The 26,289-nt window shown below is 43.7% G+C and overlaps 1 protein-coding gene across 1 annotated transcript in view; it reads right to left on the bottom strand.

Moving 5' to 3' along the window:
• Positions 1-26,289, bottom strand: part of SLC25A13 (solute carrier family 25 member 13) — a 587,939-nt gene that overhangs the window by 221,437 nt on the left and 340,213 nt on the right. The window contains exon 12 of the mRNA XM_069211738.1: positions 24,973-25,025. Coding sequence (XP_069067839.1) covers positions 24,973-25,025 — 53 coding nt within the window. The remainder of the gene's footprint in view (positions 1-24,972; positions 25,026-26,289) is intronic.

Raw genomic sequence — 26,289 nt, 5'->3', positions numbered from 1 at the left:
CAGTGAAACCCCGGGAAAGGCAGTTTGGCAGTACCCGGGTCTGTGCTAGAGACCCGGGGAATCATGGGATTGTCTCCCCAATACCAGGATGGCATGGGGGGGGGGGGGCAATTCCGTGATCTTAGACATGTTACATGGCCATATTCGGAGTTACCATTGTGAAGCTATACATAGGTAGTGACCTATGTATAGTGCACGCGTGTAATGGTGTCCCCGCACTCACAAAGTCCAGGGAATTGGCCCTGAACAATGTGGGGGCACCTTGGCTAGTGCCAGGGTGCCCTTACACTAAGTAACTTAGCACCTAACCTTTACCAGGTAAAGGTTAGACATATAGGTGACTTATAAGTTACTTAAGTGCAGTGTAAAATGGCTGTGAAATAACGTGGACGTTATTTCACTCAGGCTGCAGTGGCAGGCCTGTGTAAGAATTGTCAGAGTTCCCTATGGGTGGCAAAAGAAATGCTGCAGCCGATAGGGATCTCCTGGAACCCCAATACCCTGGGTACCTCAGTATCACATACTAGGGAATTATAAGGGTGTTCCAGTATGCCAATGTAAATTGGTAAAATTGGTCACTAGCCTGTTAGTGACAATTTGGAAAGAAATGAGAGAGCATAACCACTGAGGTTCTGATTAGCAGAGCCTCAGTGAGACAGTTAGTCATAACACAGGTAACACATACAGGGCACACTTATGAGCACTGGGGCCCTGGCTGGCAGGGTCCCAGTGACACATACAACTAAAACAACATATATACAGTGAAATATGGGGGTAACATGCCAGGCAAGATGGTACTTTCCTACAGCCATGACAAGAGGCGAACAGTTCACCTATGAACATGAGTCTCTGTGGTGTAACCCAGATGGATTTCGGCACACTTATGGCAAACATGCTGCAAAATACTGACTATGGCTGCCACAAGAGAAAATGTCTGATGAGCCATTTATTTAGGTACATGTGTAGATGTTTCCTTTCCCGGGCCTGAGCATTGCGAGATTGAGAAAGATTTGAGAGAAAGATGTATGCAAAATGAAATACTGGAAGTAAATCACTACGCTTCAAACCTGAAGATCTTCCTTTTTCTCCTAAAGTGGAAGTCTGCAGTACACAACATACAAGCCCACTGCACATTTCCAGTTCTCCAATTCCAACATATGAAATTGTATAAACCTCTCTAGTTATAGGATGTGGTTGAGAAAACAAATATTCAGAATAGATTTGGGACATTAATTGTTTTGTAAAAATGTAATTAGAGGGCAAAGCAATTTAAGGACATCATCTCACACAGAGCAAATTTTGTATCAGAATTTAGAGACTTCAGGGCCCCATTCTCAACCTCAACAAATGAGATCAGGTTATGCTGTACTAAGTGGGAAGGATTACATGCTGTCCAACCACAAAAGCAAGGCGGTCCAGTTGCTTCCAGGCTTGCTGTCTTCCTTCCTCCTCTGCCTTACAAGACAGCACAGTTCTACTACATGACATCAGGAATGGGAAATTTTAATCAGAAGCATTTACTGTTTGCTCTTGTGCAAGGTTTGTGATGTTCCAACCATTCACGCTGAACTGAGTATAACTAATTTGTCATCTGGCACTAACATTTAGACTTTTTATGAAGATTGTACTTCAAAGTTGCATCGGGGCTTCCTCATTTAGAGGCTCCAAAGTAACATTACCCGCAATTATGTGGTATACTAACCTTTTACTGTCCATGCCAGAACTGCAAATTTTTGCACTGAAGCACTTTGACCATAAAAGAAGTAGGCTTGCGATTAACGATATTCTTCTTTGAAATTAAATCTGCTAACTGCCAATTTTTTGCACTACTCAATGTGATCTTTAGGTAACAGAGGAGAAGTGTTTTTTATGTATGAAACTTATTAGCCAACTAACCAACCAACTTTGCCACAGTGAATCCATTACTAACTGGAGAATGCATCATGAGTTTGGGATTATATTTTTGAACATAAGTAACAAAAATAACTTTAAACAGGGAATGTTGTGAAATTAATAATAACAAAAAGCTTTCAGACGGGCAAAACACCCGGTAAACTGTTAACATTGAATAAAATTATATCTGCAGATTATGAGAATCAATGCGGAACAATTAAAAAGGTTTTGTAAAAATTTGCTTTTCAGTTGCGTATTTCTTTGTTTTGAACAAATGTCATAGTAGTTCTTTGTGATAGAGTAAAAAGGCTGGGTATGTGGTTTACATGTGCCAGGTAAGTGAAAATGAACTAGTTGCCTTAACCTACATACCTTTTGCCACATAACTTAAACAGTGTTATATCTACACTATTTTATTCTGTCTACATTAAAAGGTGCCATTGATATTTGACTTTGCTGTGCAATACGCAATTGTGACAGATGGGTAACGTGTGGAAATTCTTTCTGAAAGCGCTATGAAACTATACTCCTAGTTACTATGCAGAACAGTATATAAAAATGATATTATTTTGTTCAGTGTTGAGCACTGCACAATTTCCAACTGACAAATTCAAATAAGTTAATTTCCAACACGTATTCTACCAAAACAAATCTGTTGCTGTGATCCAATTGCAAGTGGAAACATCTTATTTAAAAAAAAAATTGCAACCATAACCCCTTTGATGCATCGGACGGCAAGGAGCCATCCGATGCATTGGTGCTCATGTGCACCAGATGGCCCTTGGTCATCCGCGCACATAGATTTCCTTTTTTCCAAAAAGGCCCCGGAGCGGGGGAATAGGTTCTCCAGCTTCTGAGGCCGTTTTGGGTTTTCAGTACAAATGACCATCAGCGCGCACTGACATAATTTCACAGAAAACAAAAGTGAAATTAGCTGATCGGCTCATTTCATTTTCACTGCCTTGGTCCTCAGGGGGATATCTCAGCCCCCGAGCACTGATGAAGATGTGAAACGTGTCATTGGAAAGGGGAGAATTTTCCCCTTCCAATGGTACCCCTCCGTGGATCCCTGCTTGATGATCACCAAGGGAAGGCGATCCCCAACCAGGGATCTGCCTACTAGACACCAGGGAGTGGGAAGTGGCCCCTTGGGCAACGGCTTTTGCTCCCATCTTTATTTTGTAGCATAAGCAGTCTTTTCTGCCAGCACCCCCATCCCCCATCTTTATTTTGTGGCATAAGGAGTCTTTCTCCCCCAGAGACTGATGGGCAATAGCCCCCATCTTGATTCCCGGGTCCCCCACCACTAGACTCATTATTTTTACTTAAGGGTGGGAGCTGCTCAAAAACTGCATGCCAATGCCCCCACCCGCTCCCATAAAAAAAATAAAAACAGTCTTTCTGTTCCCCCTGGAGGGAAGATAGGGGTTATTACCCCCGTTCTGCACAGCCAGGGGGAGGGGGCAGAAAGCCCACTAGACAGCAGTGCCCCCTCCCCAAAATAGGCACAGTCTTTCTGCCTGATCCCCCCCCCGTACCCACCCCACTTGCTGGGCCAGAGGGGGGTTATCACCCCCAATCTGAGCCCTCATGAGTGCAGAAAGCCCACTAGACACCAGGGAATGTTTATTTGATTTTTTTATTTTTTAAAGAGGGGTGGGAGCTGCTGACCATGGGTATGGCCATACCCCTATCCCAAACTGATGGAGACATTCTTTCCCCTGAGGGTAATTACCTCTGATTAGCCCCCCGGGGGGCAGATAGCCCACTAGACGGCAGAGAAAATAAAAAAACATATAGAGGGGCACTATTATGCCATCTTGTGGACTAAAGCATCTCATCCTAAGCAAGAGGATATTTGAATCTTTTGGGTTTTGATTTTACATATGGGCCAAGAGAGCTTGGCCAAGAGAGCTTAGCGAATTCCCAATATCGTCCCACTTGTAATGGTGAGCAGCTGCACTTTTTGGACTTGGGTATGCTGCTCACCTGGAAAAGACCCTGACACTTCTGAAAAATAAACATCTGGGGGGAGTCCAGGGCGGCATGCTTCACATGCACACCACACTATTGTCTTACCCACAATGACCTGCAAACGTCCAACTTGGCCTAAAATCACACATTTTCCTACATTTCTGTGAGGAAAACTTCAGGAATATGCAGGAATCCACAAAATTCCCACCAAACACACTTGTGTGGGTGCCAAAAGCAGAGTCAGACTAAAAACGTATGTTAAAAAATCTGCCCTTTTTGAACCACGTTGGTTCCCTCTCAATTTCTTCACATTTTGGGCCCTTCTGTCGCATGTACTTGGCCCACCTACACAAGTGAGGTATCATTTTTATTGGGAGACTGAGGGGGCGCTGGGAAGTAGGACATTTTTGCCAGAGCAGAGATGTCACACAGAAATGTGAGGAAAATGTGATCTTTTTGAGGTTTGCAGGGGATTCTGGGTAAGAAAACGTTTGTGGTTCTGCACAAGCCACACCTTCATGGACTCCCCCGGGTGTCTAGTTTTCAGAAATGTCTCAGTTTGGTAGGTTTCCCTAGATTGCCACCGAGCCCGGGACCAAAAACGCAGGTTCCCCTTGCAAAAACACAGGTTGTTTTGTGATCATTTTGATGTGCCCATAATATGTTTTGGGCCCTTCCCTGTTGCTGGCACTTGGGTCACCCACACTAGTGAGGTAACATTTTTTTTTATCGGGAGACCTGGGGGTACGCTAGGTGCTAGGAAATTTGTGGCTCCCCCCAGATTCCAGAACTCTCAACCACAGAAATGAGAGGAAAATGTGTTTAATAAACATTTTGAGGTTTGCAAGAGATTCTGGGTAACTGAACCTGGCGAGAGTCACTCGTCACCCCATCCTGGATTTCCCAGGGTGTCTAGTTTTCAAAAATGTACAGGTTTGCTAGATTTCCCAAAGTGCCGGCTGAGCTAGGGCCCAAAATCCACAGATAGGCACATAGCAAGAAAAAAAAAAAAAAGGGTCCGTTTTGGATAGAAAAATATGAGGCAAATGTGTTTTTTAAACATATTTTGGGGGTGGGGGCAAGGGATTCTGGGTAACAGAGCCTGGTGAGAGCCACACATCACCCCATCCTCGATTCTCCAGGGTGTCTTGTTTTAAAAACTGTACACAGGCATATAGCAAAAAGGAGTCGGTTTAGGATGGAAAAATGTGATGTGTCCATGCTGCATTTTGGGACGTTTCCTGTGGTGGGTGTACCCACACAAGTGAGATACCATTTTTATTGGGAGACTTGGTATGCTAGGCAGAAGGAAGTTTGTGACTAACCTCAAATTCCAGAACTTACCAACATATAAATGTAAGATAAATGTGTTTTTTGGACACATTCTGAGTTTTGCAAGGGATTCTAGGTAACAGAACCTGGTGAAAGCCACACAAGTCAACCAATCCTGGATTCCCCTTGGTACCTAGTTTTCAAAAATGTATTGGTTTGATAGGTTTCCCTAGGTGCCGGCTGAGCTTGAGCCCAAAATCCACAGCTAGGCACATAGCAAAAAAAAGATCAGTTTTGGATGAAAAAATGTGATGTGTCCATGTTGCATTTTGGGACGTTTCTCGTCACAGGCACTAGGCCTACCCACACAAATGAGGTACCATTTTTATCGGGAGACTTAGGGAAACACAGAATAGTAGAACAAGTTGTAATACCGATTGACTTTCTCTGCATTTGTGCCTTCCAAATGTAAGACAGTGTGTAAGAAAGAAGTCATTTTGAGATATGCCCTCTAATTCACATGCTAACATGGGTGTCCAAATATTCTGAGATATGCAAATAAACACTGCTTCTAAACTCCATATTTCATGCCCATTTCGGAAACACATAGGTTTCCATGATACCTATTTTTCATTCTTTACGTTTTACCAAATTCATTTCTATATACCAGTACACAATGAAAACACTGCAAGGTGCAGCTCAGTTAGTGACTCTGGATACCTAAGGGTCTTGGTGAACCTAGCCGTATATATCGCCGCAACCAGAAGGCTCCTGTGTATGTAATGGTATATTGCTTTAAACAATCTGCCTTAGTTAGAAGTTACAGATAAAAACGTAGATACAAATGGCTGTTTTTTTAAACTCAATTTCAATATTTAATTTCTTTCAACTGTGACTTTTACAGGAAAACCTTGAAGGATCTACACAATGACCCCTTGCTGAATTCAGAATGTTGTATACTTTTCAGAAATATGTAGCTTTCTGGGATCCATCATTGGTTTCACACCGATTTTTACCAAAAACTGGACGGAGGTTGAAAGCACAAAAAATGGGCTATCTCCCACTAAAATGCCAAAACTGTGTTGTAAAATTATGTTTTCTGATTCGAGTCTGCCTGTTTCTGAAAGATGGGAAGATGGTGATTTTAGCACTGCAAACCCTCCGTTGATGCCATTTCCAGGAAATAAAACAGACGCTTTATTCTGCAGCACCTTTCCCCATTTTTCCCCCCCAAAAAACAAACTTAAGCTGTATTTTGGCTTATTTCTCGGTCCCCTCCAGGGTATTCCACCAACCCTGGGTACCTTTAGAATCCACAGTATCTTGGAAAAAAGGATGGAAATGTGGCGTGGATATCTTACGTGGACAAACAGCTACGGGGGCCTATGCACGAACTACCCCCAATAGCCAAAAATGGGCTCAGCACGGGGGGGGGGGGAAGCCTAGCAGCAAAGGGTTTAGACATTTGTCAGGACTCCTTACACAAAATATACTGCAAGATATTTTGCCAGGGTGCCTGAAAACTTATTTTTTATCACAAGAGCGGTCTTTGTGCTTACATCAGCAGCGGTTTATGGCCACTTGTGTTTTTAAGGAGCGGCTTTGATGGGGGCTTTTACAGTACAAACATGTGGAGTTCATACAAAGAAACGTGTCTATTCACTTTTAAAAAACGCTATTTCAAAGAAGTTAAAATAAGTTGTGCCTGCCCAAAAATGAGCTTAATGAGAAGTGGAAGCTGTTAAATTCCACAATGAAATGTTTCCGCCAGTGCTCACTTCCTGCTCAAATGATAAATCTTATCTGTGCAGAGGAAATAGGCCAGATGTTTGAGATGCTGGGCGGGAAATCCTTCTCCCTGATACTACAAAGGTTTGTAAATTGTGCGGTAATAGAGCACATTACTTTCTGTTTGTCTGCGTGTGTGGACACACCAAGATATTCAACGTCATCAAAATATGTATTTTTCTATTTTAGCCTAAACATTAGTACAAACTATGAATAAATCTTTACTTTATTGTGAGGTTATAGAGTCTGGTCTAAGGAGCAATGCAAACCCATTAAGAAAATTATTCCAGGAACCCATTATAACCTTACGATTTCAATACTGTACGAGGACCATGGAAGAGCTAGTGCAAAAATGTCATATCATTACATTAATTGTTGCAACTATTTTATTAAAATAACGCAAATTTAAGGATGCAACAGTGTGACAAGGGCTTTCTGCCTCCAACCTTACAACGTTTACATGCCACCATCCTGGAACATCGTGTTGCCCCCGCAAACATCAAGACCCTCTAAGCATATTATTTACCCTCTAATAAACCCTCTTTGACCCGCTAAGCATACTACATACCAAAGGAACAAGTTGCGTACCTTCAGTAAAGCTCTTTCTGATCGATACTCTTAACAGCATATTCCTCACCTTGTGAATACCCACAAGTCCTAGACAGGATCTTGAGATTTTTTCTCGACATTGTTTTCACGTGTCAGTTGTGCTGTTCTGTGTCAGGTTCATCTTGTCTGGACGCAGCACCAGAGCCACATCAACTGCCTCCCATGTGTGCTGACATTTACTTTCTAGAATGTCCGTCCAACTGAGATGGAGTTTAGTAACTAATCAAATGTGACAGTGTGCAGCTCTTAAATTAGGATCTTTTTATAGATAGCAAAAGGAGCGTGGAGGGGGAGGGAGAAGGTGAGAAACCTGTAGTCTGCTACAGTATTCACCAGAAAGTGCACTATGAAAGGTAAGTAACTTCTTCTAATGGTTACTTCAAATCACAGATTCATCACTTTATGAATCAATACCAAAAAAGTACCTCCTATGGTAGTGTTTTGAATTGATTAATGTCTTTGACTAAAGTGAAATGCATTGTTGTAATAAATATTGATGACATTATTGACGTATTGATTGACATATTGATTAGCTATCTCGTCCTAAGGTGTCTCTCAACTGGGTCAAAAGATTCATTGGCCTAAAACGAGTCCTGATGTGTAATAAATTATCATAAAGGGACGCGTTAACAAACCTATCCCATCATCCAGCATAGACACATTTTGTAGACTGCCACCTGGCCACTAGAATGTTTTTTTCATCTCTCTCCTGAAAAAGAAAAATCAATCGTTGCCACTCAATCCCCAAACATGGAGGTGTAGATTGCACGGGCACAGGTGTAGGACCCTGCCCTGCTGTTGTGACAAAAGATCTTCACAAAACAGCAGCCTGGTTGGAGGACAGATGCTCATACCCAGAAGATCCAGGTACCACACTTTCCGGGCTCAGTCTGGAGCCACTAAGATGACAGACATGGGTTTGGCTATTTCTGATCTTCACCAGAATACGGGGCAGGAGAAGAAGAGCGAGGAAGGCATACAGGAGTGCCGGGGTGCACTTGAGGGGAAATGGATCTCAGAGAGAGTGCCTTCATGGAAACTCCAGTGCACAAAACTGTCGAAATTGTGCATTCTCAGTGAGGCGAAGAGACTGTGCAGGGGTTCTGTCTTGCAAGAAGACACCCTGTGCCACTTCCATTGAGTGTCACTGCCATTTGTGATTCATTAGGCTTCAGCAGAATTGTTTGTCAGTTCTGGTGTTGAAGGATTCTGCCCCTCCTGCTTCAGCTTCTAAACTGCTTTAGTTTGCATTGGCGACCAGTGGTCACCCTTTAGAAGTCAGACCATTTGTCCATTCTGCAGCAGAGTGTCCAGACTCCTTTCAACAAAGGGGTCATAGAGATGGTTCCAGCATCGGAAATAGGGACTGGATGTTAGTCCAATTGTTTCCTGGTGGTGAAGAAAGATGAAGGCATTCACCCTATTTGATATCTTTGCCTTCTCAACTTCTTTCTGAAGAAGTACAAATTCAAGATGCTCACTGTTAGAAACAGGGGCTTTGGTTGGCAGTCAGGTTACCCCCGTCCAAGCAAGGACCCCCACTCTAATCAGGGCAAATGAGAAACAGACCTGGTTAACCTGCACTCACCCTCTTGGTAGCTTGGCACGAGCAGGCAAGCTTAACTTAGAAGCAATGTGTAAAGTAGTTGTACCAACACACACAGTAATACAGTGAAAACACTACAAAATGGACACCACACCAATTAAAAAAAATAGGCAATATTTATCTAAATCAAAGAAGACCAAAACGACAAAAATCCAACATGCACAAGTTAAAACATGATTTTTCAAAAGAATAAGTGCCTTACTCCATAGAAAACAATGGAAAAGTTGATTTTGCACAAAGTACCTGGTTAGCTTAAAAAATAAAGCCGCACTGGCAAGCGTGCATCGGGAAAAGGCAGCGATGCATCGATTCCTTCCTCACAAGGGAGGCCAGGTGTTTTTTCTTCTCAGGTCAGGTAGGCGATGCATCTTTTTTCTCCCTCGCAAGACAGCGATGCATCGATTTCTGGAGGGGGCAGCTCAAATCCACGCAGAGTCGGGCTGACTTTAACACCCAGGGACGATGCATGGAAAATCGAGTCGCACTAAGTTAGAAAACCGCGCTGCGAGGGGTGTGTGTCATTATCAGCAGCTGCAATCAGGTGTTGCACACCGTTTCTACAGCCGCAATGTGTCAATCTTCCAGCAGCGATGCTGGTGGAGCGTTCATTTTAGCCGCAAAGCCGGCGTCGCATCGTTTATCACCTGCGCTGCAGACAGTGCATCAAAAATATCTCCCCACGGCGTTCTGTGCGTGGATTTTCAGCTCTTGTTCTGCCAACTTCACCTTTCAAGGGCCCAGGGCACCATTTGGCAGGGCAGGAGTCATCAGCAGAGAGTCCAGGTGCTGGCAGAGGAAGTCTTTGATGGCCCTGAGACTTCAAAACAGAAGGCAAACTCAGGTCAAGCCCTTGGATTTTCTTCTGAAGCAGGAATTTACCACAAAGCCCAGTCTTTGTCCCCTTTCACATGCAGAAGCAGCCACTGCAGGATAGCCCAATAAAGCACAGTCACAGGCAAGGGCAGCACTACTCTTCAGCTCTTCTGCTTGGCAGAGGGTCCTCCTGATTCCAGAAGTGATCCAAGTTTCAGGGGTTTTGGATCCAATACTAATACCCCTTTCTGCCTTTGAAGTAGGCATACTTCAAAGGAAAGTCTCAGTTGTTCACAAGATCCTGCCTTGCCCAGGTCAGGCCCCAGACACACACCAGGGAGTTGGAGACTGCATTGTGTGATGACAGGCACAGCCCATTCAGGTGTAAGTGACCACTCCTCCCTCCATTCTAGCACAGATGGCGCATCAGGCTATGCAGGCTACACCCCAGCTCCTCCCTTTATGTCACTGTCTAGAGGGGACCGAAACAGCCCAACTGTCAAACTGACCCAGACAGGGAACCCACAAAAAGGCAGAGTTACAAAATGGTTCAAGCAAGAAAATACCTACTTTCTTAAAGTGGCATTTTCAAACTCGCAATGTAAAAAACCATCTTTACTAAAAGATGTGTTTTTAAATTGTGAGTTCAGAGACCCCAAACTCCACATTTCTATCTGCTCTCAAAGGGAATCTACACTTTAATAATATCCAAAGTCAGTCCTCATGTTAACCTATGAGAGAGATAGGCCTTGCAACAGTAAATACTGAATATAGCAGTATTTCACTGTTAGAACATGTAACACATATCAGTACATGTCCCACTTTTTACATACACTGCAACTTGCCCATGGGGCTACCTAGGGCCTACCATAGGGGTGCCTTACATGTATGAAATCGGAAGGTTTAGGCCTGACAAGTGGGTTTACTTGCCAAGTCAAATTGGCAGTTTAAAACCGCACAGACAGACAACTGCAGTGGCAGGTCTGAGTCATGTTTACAGGGATACTTATGTGGGTGGCACAACCAGTGCTGCAGGTCCACTACTAGCATTTGATTTACAGGCCCTGGGCACCTCTAGTGCACTCTATTAGGGACTTACTAGTAAATCAAATATGTCAATCATGGATAGCCAACTACACATACATTTTACATAGGAGCACCTGCACTTTAGCACTGGTTGACAATGGTAAAGTGCCCAGAGTATCAAAAACAGCAAAAGCAGAGTCACGCACACATCAACAACCTGAGAAGCAGAGGAAAAAAGTTAGGGGCGACCACGCAAAGGATGCCAAGTCTAACAATCACATCTTTGTCAACCCTGGATCCACGAGACTGGATTGTAGCGCTAGATTTGCAGGATACTTATTTTCATACCGCCTTCCAGTCCCATAGGTGTTACCTGTGGTTCAAAATGGATCAAGATTATTTTTAGTTTTCCATGTTTCACTTCGGCCTCACCAGTGCCCCTTGGGTGTTCACGAAAGTGATGGCGGTGGTCGCAGCACTTCTTTGAAGGTTGGGTATGGAAAATGTCACTTACCCAGTGTACATCTGTTCGTGGCATTAGTCGCTGCAGATTCACATGCTGTGCATAGTCCGCCGTCTGGTGTTGGGCTCGGAGTGTTACAAGTTGTTTTTCTTCGAAGAAGTCTTTTCGAGTCACGAGACCGAGGGACTCCTCCCACCTCGGTTCCATTGCGCGTTGGCGTCGACTCCATCTTAGATTGTTTTCCCCGCAGAGGGTGAGGTAGGAGTTGTGTATGCTAGTAACAGTGCCCATGCAATGGAATGAATACGTATGTACCAAATGAAGGTTAAAGTAATATATTTACAAATGTACAAATGTTGAAGATATACTTCCAAACGGCTACAGGCTCCCGGGGAGGCGGGTGGGCGCATGTAAATCTGCAGCGACTAATGCCACGAACAGATGTACACTGGGTAAGTGACATTTTCCGTTCGGTGGCATGTGTAGCTGCAGATACACATGCTGTGCATAGACTAGTAAGCAGTTATCTCCCCAAAAGCGGTGGTTCAGCCTGTAGGAGTGGAAGTAGTTTGAAATAAAGTTCTTAGTACGGCTTGTCCTACTGTGGCTTGTTGTGCAGATAACACATCTACACAGTAGTGTTTAGTAAATGTATGAGGCGTAGACCATGTTGCTGCCTTACATATTTCGTTCATTGGAATATTTCCTAGAAAGGCCATAGTAGCACCTTTTTTTCTGGTTGAGTGTGCCTTTGGTGTAATAGGCAGCTCTCTCTTTGCTTTAAGATAGCAGGTTTGGATGCACCTAACTATCCACCTGGCAATACCTTGTTTTGAAATTGGATTTCCTGTATGAGGTTTTTGAAAGGCAATAAATAGTTGTTTTGTCTTTCTAATTACTTTTGTTCTGTCAATGTAGTACATTAGTGCTCTTTTGATGTCTAATGTATGTAGTGCTCTTTCAGCTATTGAATCTGGCTGTGGGAAGAACACTGGTAATTCTACTGTTTGATTTAAGTGGAATGGTGAGATAACCTTTGGTCAGAATTTTGGATTTGTTCTTAGAACTACTTTATTCTTGTGTATTTGAATAAATGGTTCTTGTATGGTAAACGCCTGTATTTCACTTACTCTTCTTAGAGATGTAATGGCAATGAGAAATGCAACTTTCCACGTTAAGTATTGCATTTCACAAGAATGCATGGGTTCGAAAGGTGGACCCATGAGCCTTGTTAAGACAATGTTGAGGTTCCATGAAGGAACAGGTGGTGTTCTTGGTGGTATAATTCTCTTTAGGCCTTCCATAAACGCTTTAATGACAGGTATTCTAAACAGGGAAGTTGAATGAGTAATCTGCAGGTAAGCAGAAATTGCGGCGAGATGTATCTTTATGGAAGAGAAAGCTAGATTGGATTTTTGCAAATGTAGTATATATCCTACTACATCTTTTGGAGACGCATGCAACGGATGAATTTGCTCATTATGGCAGTAATAAACAAATCTTTTCCATTTAGTTGCATAGCAGTGTCTAGTGGAAGGTTTTCTAGCTTGTTTTATGACCTCCATACATTCTTGTGTGAGGTCTAAGTGTCCAAATTCTAGGATTTCAGGAGCCAAATTGCTAGATTCAGCGATGCTGGGTTTGGATGCCTGATCTGTTGTTTGTGTTGTGTTAACAGATCTGGTCTGTTGGGTAGTTTGACATGAGGCACTACTGACAGGTCTAGTAGTGTTGTATACCAAGGGTGTCTTGCCCATGTTGGTGCTATTAGTATGAGTTTGAGTTTGTTTTGACTCAATCTGTTTACTAGATATGGAAGGAGAGGGAGAGGGGGAAAAGCGTACGCAAATATCCCTGACCAATTCATCCATAGAGCATTGCCTTGGGAGTACCTGTGTGGGTACCTGGATGCGAAGTTTTGGCATTTTGCGTTTTCTTTTGTTGCAAAGAGATCTATTTGAGGTGTTCCCCAAATTTGAAAGTAAGTGTTCAGTATTTGGGGGTGAATTTCCCATTCGTGGATTTGTTGGTGATCCCAAGAGAGATTGTCTGCTAGTTGGTTCTGGATCCCTGGAATAAATTGTGCTATTAGGCGAATATGGTTGTGAATGGCCCAATGCCATATTTTTTGTGTTAGGAGACACAACTGTGTTGAGTGTGTCCCCCCCTGTTTGTTCAAATAACACATTGTCGTCATGTTGTCTGTTTTGACAAGACTGTATTTGTGGGTTATCATGGGTTGGAATGCTTTCAACGCTAGAAATACTGCTAACAGTTCTAAGTGATTTATGTGAAAATTTCTTTGATGTATGTCCCATTGTCCTTGGATGCTGTGTTGATTGAGGTGTGCTCCCCACCCTGTCATGGAAGCATCCGTTGTTATAACGTATGTTGGCACTGGGTCTTGGAAAGGCCGCCCTTTGTTTAAATTTGTACTGTTCCACCATAGAAGCGAGATGTATGTTTGGCGGTCTACCAACACCAGATCTAGAAGTTGACCCTGTGCCTGTGACCACTGTGATGCTAGGCACTGTTGTAAGGGCCGCATGTGCAATCTTGCGTTTGGGACAATGGCTATGCATGAAGACATCATGCCTAGTAGTTTCAGTATTATTTTGACTTGTACTCTTTGGTTTGGATACAAGGTTTGTATTACATTGTGAAATGTTTGTACTCTTTGTGGACTTGGAGTAGCAATCCCTTTTGCTGTGTTGATTGTTGCTCCTAAGTATTGCTGTGTTTGACACGGCTGCAGGTGTGACTTTGCGTAGTTGATTGAGAAACCTAGGTTGTGTAGAGTTTCTATGACATATTTTGTGTGTTGTGAACACCGTTTTAGCGTATTGGTTTTGATTAACCAATCGTCTAGGTATGGGAACACATGTATTTGCTGCCTTCTGATATGTGCAGCAACTACTGCCAGGCATTTTGTAAAGACTCTTGGCGCAGTTGTTATTCCAAATGGCAACACTTTGAACTGGTAATGTATGCCTTTGAATACAAACCTTAGGTATTTCCTGTGCGAAGGATGTATCAGTACATGGAAATACGCATCTTTTAGATCTAATGTTGTCATGTAGTCTTGCTGTTTGAGCAGTGGGATTACGTCTTGTAATGTGACCATGTGAAAGTGGTCTGATTTGATGTAGGTGTTTAGTGTTCTGAGATCTAGTATTGGTCTTAGAGTTTTGTCTTTTTTTGGTATTAGAAAGTACAGTGAGTAAACTCCTGTGTTATTTTGATGACGTGGTACCAGTTCTATTGCGTCCTTTTGCAGCAATGCCTGAACTTCTAGTCCTAGAAGGTCTATATGCTGTTTTGACATATTGTGTGTTTTCGGTGGGACGTTTGGAGGGAGTTGGAGAAATTCTATTCAATAGCCATGTTGGATAATTGCTAAGACCCACGTGTCTGTTGTTATTTCCTCCCAAGATGTGTAGAACTGGCTTAGTCGTCCCCCCACTGGTGTTGTGTGAAGGGGTTGTGTGACGTGTGAGTCACTGTTTATTTTGAGGGGTTTTGGGACCTTGAAATTTTCCCCGGTTTCTTGGGAATTGGCCCCCTCTGTATTGTCCCCGAAAACCTCCCCTTTGATATTGTCCCTGGTAGGTTGGTGGTCTTGTTTGTGAGGTGCTGGTTTCTGTGGGTTGCCCTCAAAACCCTCCCCGAAAGGTTGTTTTACGAAATGTGCCAAATGTGCCTCTGCCCTGCGGGGAGTAGAGTGCGCCCATGGCTTTGGCTGTATCAGTGTCCTTTTTTAATTTTTCAATTGCAGTGTCGACCTCCGGCCCAAACAATTGCTGTTCATTAAACGGCATATTGAGCACAGCCTGTTGTATTTCAGGTTTAAACCCAGATGTGCCCAGCCATGCGTGCCTCCTTATGGTGACCGAAGTATTTATTGTTCTTGCAGCTGTATCCGCTGCATCCATGGAAGACCGTATCTGATTGTTCGAGATACTTTGTCCCTCTTCCACCACCTGTTGCGCTCGTTTCTGGAACTCTTTGGGGAGGTGTTCGATGAGATGTTGCATCTCATCCCAATGAGCCCTGTCGTATCTCGCCAGGAGTGCTTGCGAGTTGGCGATGCGCCACTGATTTGCCGCTTGTGCTGCAACCCTTTTTCCCGCTGCATCAAATTTGCGGCTCTCCTTGTCCGGAGGTGGTGCGTCGCCTGATGTATGCGAGTTGGCTCTTTTACGAACTGCCCCCACAACTACTGAGTCTGGTGTCAGTTGTGATGTAAGAAAGACAGGGTCTGTGGGCGGAGCCTTGTATTTTTTCTCCACCCTTGGAGTTATGGCTCTGCTTTTAACTGGCTCTTGAAATATTTGTTTCGAGTGCCTTAGCATTCCTGGAAGCATGGGAAGGCTTTGATGATGGCTATGGGTGGAGGACAGGGTGTTAAAGAGGAAGTCATCCTCAATAGGCTCCGAATGTAGCGAGACATTATGGAATTCGGCTGTCCTAGCTACCACCTGTGCATATGATGTACTGTCCTCAGGTGGTGACGGTTTAGTTGGGTACGACTCTGGGCTATTGTCCGATACTGGAGCGTCGTAGAGGTCCCATGCATCCTGATCATCCTGGCTCATTGTGGTAGGAGCTGGTGAGTGTGTTAATGGTGGAGTTTGTGCCGGTGATGCATGAGTTGATGGTGGTGGAGAGGGTGGTGGAGTTACCTTCTTTACCACCTTCGCTTGTGGCTGCTTGTCTCCTTGCTGGAAGTCAAGTTTCCTTTTCCTTTTAATTGGGGGAAGAGTGCCAATCTTCCCTGTATCCTTTTGAATAAAGATCCGCTTTTGCGTGTGATCAGGCTGCGTTGGCTGTAATTCCTCCTCAAATCTGTGTTTTTTTAGTTGAGAGGACAGTCCATGTTCCTCTGAGTAGGAACCAGTTTTCGGTTCGGTTGCCGGGCGTTTCGGCACCGAAACCGCGTCCTTTGATTTTTTCGGCTCCGACAAGATCTTTTGTTTTTTCGGCGTCGTGCCCTCTCGGTGGCGACCAACTTCGGTGCAGCTGTGTCGGTGCCGAACTTTGTCTGCGTCACTCTCTCGGTCCCGAGAGTGCTGCGTGCCTGTATCTCGACCGGAGTCGGATGACTTGGACAGCAGCTCGCCCTTTTTCGGTGCCGTTGGACGGTCACCTACTTTCCGGGTTAAGCCATGGCCTGTTGGCGGTGGCGTCCCCTGGGCTTTGTCAGTCTTTTCGTGTGATGTCTGTTTCGACGTCTTACTCACGGTTGGTTGTTCTTCGACGTCGATTTCTTCGGAATCCGACTCGTGGATGGAGAAAGATTCTTCTTCCTCCTCCTCGAACCGTTGTTGTCCTGTCGGCGTGGACGCCATCTGCAACCTCCTGGCTCTTCGGTCTCTGAGCGTTTTCCTCGACCGAAACGCGCGACAGGCTTCGCACGTATCCTCCTTGTGCTCGGGGGACAGGCACAAGTTACAGACCAAATGTTGATCCGTATAAGGATACTTATTATGGCATTTAGGACAGAATCGGAACGGGGTCCGTTCCATCAGTCTCGATGTTGCACGCGGTCGGGCCGACCAGGCCCCGACAGATGCTCGAAATTACCCCGAAGGGCTCCCGAAGCTCTTCAAGATTCGGTGTCGATTGGTTCTAACTACCCCGATACCGAACGAAACAATACCGATGTAGTTTCCGAGATTCTGACTAACTTTCCGACCCGAAACACGGAGCGAAAAGGAACACGTCCGAACCCGACGGCGGAAAGAAAACAATCTAAGATGGAGTCGACGCCCATGCGCAATGGAACCGAGGTGGGAGGAGTCCCTCGGTCTCGTGACTCGAAAAGACTTCTTCGAAGAAAAACAACTTGCAACACTCCGAGCCCAACACCAGACGGCGGACTATGCACAGCATGTGTATCTGCAGCTACACATGCCACCGAACACCAGTTTTCCCCCTACCTCGACAACTGGCTGTTGAAGGCAGGCTCTGCACAGTCAGTTGTGGACCTCCTCCATATGGCAGGAATCTCCTAATATCTTTGTGGTTCTTCATAAACATGTCAAAGTCACACCTGATTGCTTCTTAGTGGCTCCTGTTCATTGTAGCCAATCTGGACAGAGTATAGGTTAGAGTCTTGGATCCAGTTTAGTGAGTCCAGGATATTCGGGCTATGATCTTGATGTTCCAGCCTCGGTTTGGGGTCTCAGTGAGAGTGCTCTGAGACCTTTTTGCTTCCTGCATCCTGCTGGTCGACTGCGTTTGTTGACACATTTGGGTTCTGCAGTGGGATCTCAAGTCTCAGTGGGTTCAGCACCAAGTGAACCTGTCAGATTACATCCTAATTTCGGAGGAGCCTGCAAAAGACCTGCAATGGTGGGTGCTTGACTTCAACTTGTCTAACAACATCTGCTGTACGGGCCTGGACGCTGTCGGCTAGATGGGACTGGGCGGGGTCTGTCGCTGTGGAAGTCAGCCTTGGTGCTATTGTTGCACCAAAATCCTCCCATAGCCTCAAAATAGTGAAATTGCTGGGGATACTGCTGTATGAGTACAGGAAGGCATAGAAAGCTTGCTGTCACCTTGTTTTCCTTGAAGTGCCCCAGTACCGTGTCTTCGGTGAGTGATGTTAAATGGCACATCTATTAATGACTCTTGGACATCACCTGAAAAAACCTGTTAATCGCATCCACGTGGTGCCAAAGTACAATGCTGGGAAACACTACCTGCCTAACAGTCGGTAGTTTCAGCTCAGACTTATTTTGCTGCATCTTGATCATCATCAATGATCTGCGCCAGATTAGAAAGAAATTCATTGCGGACTGCCGGCAAGAAGTCGCTGACCAGGTCCCAAACTGCACGTGAAAATCATTCTAGGAGGCAGCTTGCACTGACTGTATGAAGGGCCAGACTGCCTGAAGAAATGCTTCCATATGTTATGACTCCGTATTATGAGGAGGCGTAGGGAATAAGTTCAGGTTCAACCTACAGGTAGATGTTGGGCCCAACAGGCATCTGGGGCAGGACTATGCATCTAGCCACTCACCTATTTACTGGTAGGCGAGAATGAGGTTTTGCCGAAGCGCCCATCCTCATACGAGTCATAGCCTTGTTGAAAGGAAAGAGCAATTCTGCGGAAATCTGTCCAGGCAGCAGAACCACAGATATTAAATTGTTTTTCACCTCCATAGATAGTTGCTGCAATTGAAGAACTTTGGCCACATGCCTGATGACTACAGCACAAGAGGCTGACTGTTCTGTCAAAGTAACCAGGATGATGAATCACACTACTAGAATGACAATAACCTTTTGATGGACTTTCAGAAGGCCAGTGTTTCAACCCAGTGTTAGGGGAGGTGTTCAAACCACTGGGCTTCTGAAGGCCCATCAAAAGATTGTCATTGTAGTAGGGTAATGCATCATCCCAGTCATCACCTATGCCATCCAGACTCTGTTTGGAATCCGAGCCAAAAAGATTGTGGACAGCTTGAGGATGACTTCTGGGCAGTCGTAAAATGTCTGAATCAGAATAAGGTTGGATCAGCTATGCCGGAACATGTATAGGACGCAACTTTGGTCAAGTTCATGGCAGATTCCTTTCATAGCCAGACAAAACAATCAAGTCCTCAGACCTGGCATTGATGTGCCAGGAATCAGAGTGGGTTGTGGTGCCAGGTTCGAAGTCTGGATGAGCATCAGTCCCAGAGTTGGGATAAACCCTGAAGAGGGGTCAAAGCGCACAGAAAACATTGAGGATGGATCCTCCAACTGTAACACTGCTAGAAGGAGATTTGGATTTGTGGGGCCTGAAGGAGCATCAGAAGCGTGCTGATCTTGAAAGCCTTTATCTGCTGAATCGTCCCCAATAGACGCTGAAACTCGGGATGCATCAAGACCAATTGTGGGATTGGTTTCTTGGTAGAAGATTCGGACCATGACAGAAAGGCACCTTGACAACTTCTCAGTGTCAGAGTGGCGGGATGGGAAAGAATACCACTTCGTCTTCTTGTGTTTCTTCTTCAACTTTTACTTACCTGGGGATTCTGAATGCGAAGAGGACCTTTTGCTGGAAAGGCCTTGGCAGAAGATCTGTGTCCTCAAATCCAACTGGGAGAGGGTCTTACACTACTTATGTCTGTCTTCAGTGACATACAGCTTGGCTTTAAAGTTTCAGATTTACTTTGAGTGCATACAAGCACAGGAATTGTGCACCGACCCCAGACACATACCTCGTGGGGGTTCTGTCACAGACGTGTGACAGATAGTCCTGCACACTGGAAAAGAATTTGAAACAAAAAACTTTATCAGAGATGAGGTAAAAGTTTGGGTGAGAGCTGAGGATCCACATGTGAAGGCATGCAGAGAAAGGAACAGACATTAGCAATGTTGCGAAAAATCTGGTCTGGCGCCTTGGGGCATTCCCAATGTAAAGAATCTGCAATTACAAGTAGCCATCAGTAATATAAGGCATTCCACTGGTGATAACTTTACAACAGTGACTCTGGATTTCTATTATCTTAAAATACCTGCTAATAGTTTTGCATTGTTAAAACCTTGCTCTCTTCGTACTAGTGTCGTTTCTATCCAGGTCCTTCCATTCTCCTGTTCAAACCAGAAATATGCCTGGACTCAGAATTAGGTTTTGGCATAGTGGAACACTAGTATTACGTGACAATAGGTCATAGGGGATAAAGTAAGGAAAACGTCATAAAGCTTAATCCTCTTGCACTTTAGTACAAGATTGATGCAATTATCTTATTACTCTACAACAAGATGCTTCTCCATCTGGTCATGGGAGCCACCATGTCCAGTAACATTGGCAGATGCAGATTTGCCTCTGTGGTAACTTATCTTTTTCAAGGACTATCAAGTAGATAGCCAAAAGTGACGCATCAGTGTGCTGCAACATGAAGCACCCGTGATGCAGCTCAACATGTTACCTTTTTTTCCACAGTCTCTCCTGTTTTACTGCATGAATGCCCTGTGGAATCACAGTTTTCCCCTTGGCTCAGGTGTAAAGAGCATGTAAAATAGCGGTTTGTATGACTACCGGAATTCAGTGACTGGTGAGATGGAGCCAGGTGGTGCACCTCCTGCACATTTATGTGTCTTCTACTTGTGGTAGACTCCAGTCCTAGTGGAGTGGTGTGCCTGCTATGACCATCTGCCTGCAGCTCGTAGGTAACTTAATTATTTCTTGCCATACAACCTCTTGTTATTTGTCTTATGCCACTGATAGATACCGCATCATCGTTACCATACGATCCTTCCCCTTTTCTACTATTGACATTTCATGCAGAGAAGCCATAGGCAAAGTGGGAACCTCCTTAATTCAGTCACAGGTTCCAGTCCTGGTGGAGCGGTCCCTATAATTGGTATACCTGCTGTAGAATTAAGTATTGGTTGTGGGGTGCACGTTACAAAATGGAACAGTTCAATGGGTTGGTGTGTAGCTCTACCAGGCTCACCCATGCTTGCTCTCCGACGCTTGTTTCCTCTGGGGGTCATCCGGTCACTTCTGCCCTCTCCCCATGGATCACCCTCTCACTAATCATGCCCTCCACTCCAAATGTCAGTCATTACCTACAAGTGGGCCTACTTCTTCTTCAAGTTCAGGATTTTTCTATTCCAGACCACTTCACCCCACATCGTCTTTACTCCTTAAGCCCCCTCCCACCCAGACATCGGCCCCACCGTCTTCATCACAGATTCCTTGCTACCTCAAACCCCGCTGCCACAAGCAGATTATCTTTTCACTGATCACCCTCCACAAGTCATTCTTCACCTTATGGACAACCCTAACGATGTATTGGGATGCATCATCCCTTTCATCTCCATTGACATCACCAATGCCGTGTGACTATGTTTGGAATCAGACCCCAAAAAGACTGTTGAGTGCTTGAGAGTGACTTATGGCAGTCTTATGTTGTGAATCAGAATGAGGTTGGATCCGCTATGCTGCAACATGTATAAGATGCAATATCGATCAAGGTTGCGGCAGTTTCCTTTGAAGTCGGACAAATCAAACGGGTCCTCTTCCCGCGCTGTCAGAGCTGGATTTGACATGCCCAGAATCCGCGAGGGTTGTGGTTCCGGGTTCGAAAATGGGAAGGGCATCAGTCCCGTAGTGACTCAACCTGGACATTCTCCCTCTTTATCCAGTGAACATATCCGGTATTTACCTTCTTAGTCACCCAATATATGCCACTTACTCCACAGCGGGTCTCTACCCTTCTCCCAACTGTTCCCACAGGAAATAATTTCCAGGGTGAAGTTTCTTAATGCTGCAGCTTTGCTTTTCTTTTAACGATGTGCATGAACTGCAGCTGGCAATCCTGTGCTAGCTCTGTCCTTATATGTTTTGCTTTGCTGTCAAGATAATGTGTAGGGGAGGGGATTAGCACATGAATTGGGGTTGTACCCTTACTCTGTACATCTGTAGATGAGAGCTAGATTGATGCTGTCCAGCTGTGATGTTCACTGCAAGTTAAACTGTGGCTGTGTCTGCATCTGTGCATATCTGCACATGCTTTTGTATGTACTCTCCACGAAGGTTAATTGAATCCTATTTTATTTTTTGGCAGTGCAATTCGTCCAGTCATGAGGAAGGAATAGCACATGTGCTCCACAACAAAGACAGTTTGGCTCTAGTCCGAAATTCTTTTAAATGATTTGTAATCATAGTTAGGTTAAGGGGCCACTTGGGAAACATTTTATGACACAGGAATGTTAAATGGCTGTGTTACCTTACCTCTAGGGCCTTGATTACAAGTGATTCGTCAAACTCCAATTCCTGTGTAGGGTTTGTAGTATGAGTATTGTGGTAATCACCAGATCCCCTGCAGCTTTTTCCAGGTCAATTTTGGCAGGTCTAGCCTGCCGCAATTTACCAGGAGAAAAAGGCCCAGTAAACATCAAGACATGCAGTATTCGCTGCGGAAAACATCACATTTCTGAAGTAATTTTTTTTATTTTCACAATCAAAACAATTTTTTGGCACCAAATGTGGTAAATTCCTCATCCCCGTATGACCGTCACATAGGTCTTATGCCTGCAACAGTGAAAATTACACCTGTAATGTATAAATGCAGGACATTGTGTTGCTATAAATGTTTAGTTTAATTCAAAATATGTTTAAACAATATAACCAACAACTCTTAAAAGGTGAAAGTCTATTGCCTACTATATTGCCCTGAACACGTAAATCATAAAAAATGAGTAATTTCCAAAAAAGAAGCGTTTGCTATATCCTCAAAAACCTGCACTTTAGTTCAACCCCAATGTGTATTACTGGCTGGCTTTCAAAAAAGTACCAGCAACAGCTGCTGGTAGCTTTGAGAGCAATCCAAAAACTTAAATTTTTACCTTAGGCCATTTCTTAAGATGTGACTGTTCCCGATGGGGTGTAACATAACTAATATTCAATATAATGCAGAAAGGAAAATTATTGTGAGAAGACCAACTACTAGTGTGTCATCAGCTATGCAATTGTAATACAGCCTGGGAGGAGAAACCTCACAGAAACAAAGAACTTCTGATGACATCGCGTCAACAGCAGCAACGTGCTTATTTTCTGCAACAGTTGCAGATGTTATTTTGGCCAGAGTTGAGAGCAAATCACTGGTGAGGTTTCCAGTGGCACCAACCTACTCTTCCTAAATTCAGCTGATGTCACATTGCACTAAAAAATATCTGGACACATGAGAAAACAATGATGATTTAAGGGCTTGAACTCTCCATCGATCAGGTAGCGTAAAGGACGGTACAGTGCCAGGGCTGTTCCACTCAACGTCTTATCTTACAGCAATCTTAGTGCACTGTACTATGATCAAGCTGAAACCTGTTGCGGGAGGCAACCTCCTGGCGACCTCTGCAGCCTTGCATCGTATAGCTGTACCTGACTGCTGCTTGGTCAGTAATGCCTGGAAGCTGTAGGTGCTTGATGTGATGACGTAAAGGGTCTCCATCACACTCCGCTTGGGATGCCCTGGACTAAGGTTGTGTAGAAGCTCAGCTAAAGAACGTCAGATCTCCGACCATTCTCTAACCCCTTCACAGGCAGTTGTTTTCTTGCAACGTAACCCCAAGGAACACAGATCGCTACTAGTTTCACGCCTCATCATAACATTTTCATAAGCCCCTCTTTGCTGGAGTATAGAGCAGAAACCACATAAGGGTCCAATGAGAAGGAAAATATCTGCATTTGGAAGGAAGTGAGTGGATTTAGGGAATGAACACTACTCTAACAAAAAGGTCACTGCCCTCCACCACTTGAAGGCTATCTGATGCAGGGAAACAGTAGATCGACCTCTTCCCTACCATCATTTGCTGCTATTCAAGTTCGATTTTACTCAAACTTTGCATTTATAGGTAGCTTTGAGGATTTTCCTAAAGTACAGAACTGTGAACGGTATTTTTTTTTTTTTCTGTCAATCCATTTTAAATGACAGATGAAAAGGGTCTTCCTACCTCCTTGACCAGAGGCACTAAGATATTAGACAAAGTGCAACATAAGGAACGTGGGAGGATATACAATTTTAACAGGCCGTGCACACTGCAGGTTTTATTGTTAAATGAAGCGACCAGAGTTTTTGAACATTAAAAACAAGCTGAAGTTAGGGATATAAATATAGGAAACTGGGACTCAAACAGTACTTAGAAGGTTCACTGGAAATGAAATGGAATGTTTTTTTGTTTTTTTTTAACGAAAAGTAAAGTACAAACAAAGTTCAATTTTTGACAAGCTTTTCTAACACTGAAAGCATGCACAAAGTAAATGTGCAACCGGGAAACTTGTGTCATATCTCGGCTTTCCCACTTGACCAAATCGTGTGATCCAACGTAAATCGCTGTAAATTCACCATGTATCATTTCACTTAACCAAATAATCTGGGAGCAAATTAAAGTATTTCAGTTCAAGATCTGTGCTATACAAAGAACACGAATGTACAAGGTTAATATAAAAAAAAATCTTGCAACATATTTAACAACAATATAATACACATATACACAGAACATTACAAACTGACACCTCTTGGGTAATGTGTGCCAGCTCTATCAGGATATGGAGGTATTCTTGAACATTTCACGTTTAAAAAAATGTTACATCCAATAAATGTCACTTGATGCAATGACATATCGTATGTACTTATTGAGCCACTTTCAAGTAGAAAAATATTTGTTTTCCATTTTTAAGAGTCTTTATCACGGTTTTCTCTGGTACACATGCGGAATCTTTAATGGCTCAGCACATGCTTTGCCTATCAGAGCCAAGGCAGGCCACTGGCTCAGCTCTGGTTTGGCTCTACTTTCGAATCTGGTGGCTCGCCAACCTCTACAAACATGCTCAACCAGGAAGGCGTTGCAGCTAAGCAGGAGCATGAACATGAGGCGGGTCGAATTAGGGGATCTATGTTGCTCCTATGAAATCGCTGTAGCCTGTACCCAGTGAAATTAAATTCCCCCTGCAGAAGACAGTAAATGTGCAAATCATGAAATGTTGCATTAGTACAGTACCAAACGGGAAAAACACAATCATCCCAAGACTTACTGTAAGTTTTATGGCTTTCTCCGGGGCAACTCCTAAAAGCTGCGGTAGAAGACCTAAAAGAGAGAGAAAAAGAGGGTAAGAAAGTATTACAAACTACCAACCCATCGACTACAAGCAGGGTTCACCATCCAAAAAGCAGGTCAATGCTTCAGCAATTTTCTGCTATTAGATTTAATGAAGGCATTTGAGTTGGAATGTCGAGGCATGAATGTGTAGCAGCTACATCCAGAGCTAACTTCCGGTCTACAATGTCACTAATTTGTCTGAAAATCTAAGTAGGGGACATAAAATGTTACCAACCTATACTGCCTTTGTATACTAATCAACTGTTAGAAATAGGTATTTCATGAGAAATATTGAGAAGAAATGTGCACGGAGAAGACAGCCTGTTTTCCCGAGTTTAACGTGAAAGAAAGATGCAAAGTTGCTTACACTTGAAGGAATCCTATGATAGAAAACAGCTGTCCGATACACATATATATATATAGACTGCAGAAGACATTAAGAGCCCTCTCGTGCGAAAGATTCTGCAGTGTCTAGGCAGGTAAAACAGGTCGCCATGCGATTCAAAATAATTGCAATAATTATTATGTAAACTGAAACATAAAATAAGCAACTGAAATGGAAAAGCACAGGTAAAAAGTTACAATACTTAACTATAAATACAAAGACAACATATAAATAAACTAGATTTAAATGTTCTAGAAATCGCCAAACTTGAACTTGTACAAAAGACAGAATTTTTGGACCATCCAAATCTAACACTAGATAACAAACCAAGATTTTACATCGAAGTGTAAAGCAGAACACATCAGATACACTGAGAAACAAGTGAGTGTACTTGTAAAACACAACTTCGACACCCAAGTCTATCGTGTTCCCTTTCAGCCCAATTTAAAATTTTTATACACATACAATGACACTGCGACAACGGCGTACAATGGTTTGTTCATCTTTCACTGGGAGGTGAATGCCAATCATCTACTCACACTGTTCCACATCTTGTTGTGCACTTAACACAACAAAATCAAACTAAAAAGTGAACAAAACCTACATACTTTGAAAGCTTAAAAACAAAAGGAAGCTGTTTGTTCAACCATCAAATATTGTTGAAAACAAGACCTGCTCTGAGAAGGCAGTTTCAAATACAAAGGCATCCTCTGCTGATAAATGAATGTATGTAAAATGAGCATTGAAATGCTTCAGCATCATCCAAAACCCAAAAATGTATTATATGTTCCATTTATGATGCAGGAAACGGATTACTTGTGTGAACTCCGATCTAAAACCAACGGTATGAACACGTATTATCTTCAA

Source organism: Pleurodeles waltl, chromosome 10, assembly GCF_031143425.1.
Source record: "Pleurodeles waltl isolate 20211129_DDA chromosome 10, aPleWal1.hap1.20221129, whole genome shotgun sequence".
Lineage (NCBI taxonomy): Eukaryota > Metazoa > Chordata > Amphibia > Caudata > Salamandridae > Pleurodeles > Pleurodeles waltl.
This window is presented reverse-complemented; position numbering and strand designations above follow the sequence as displayed.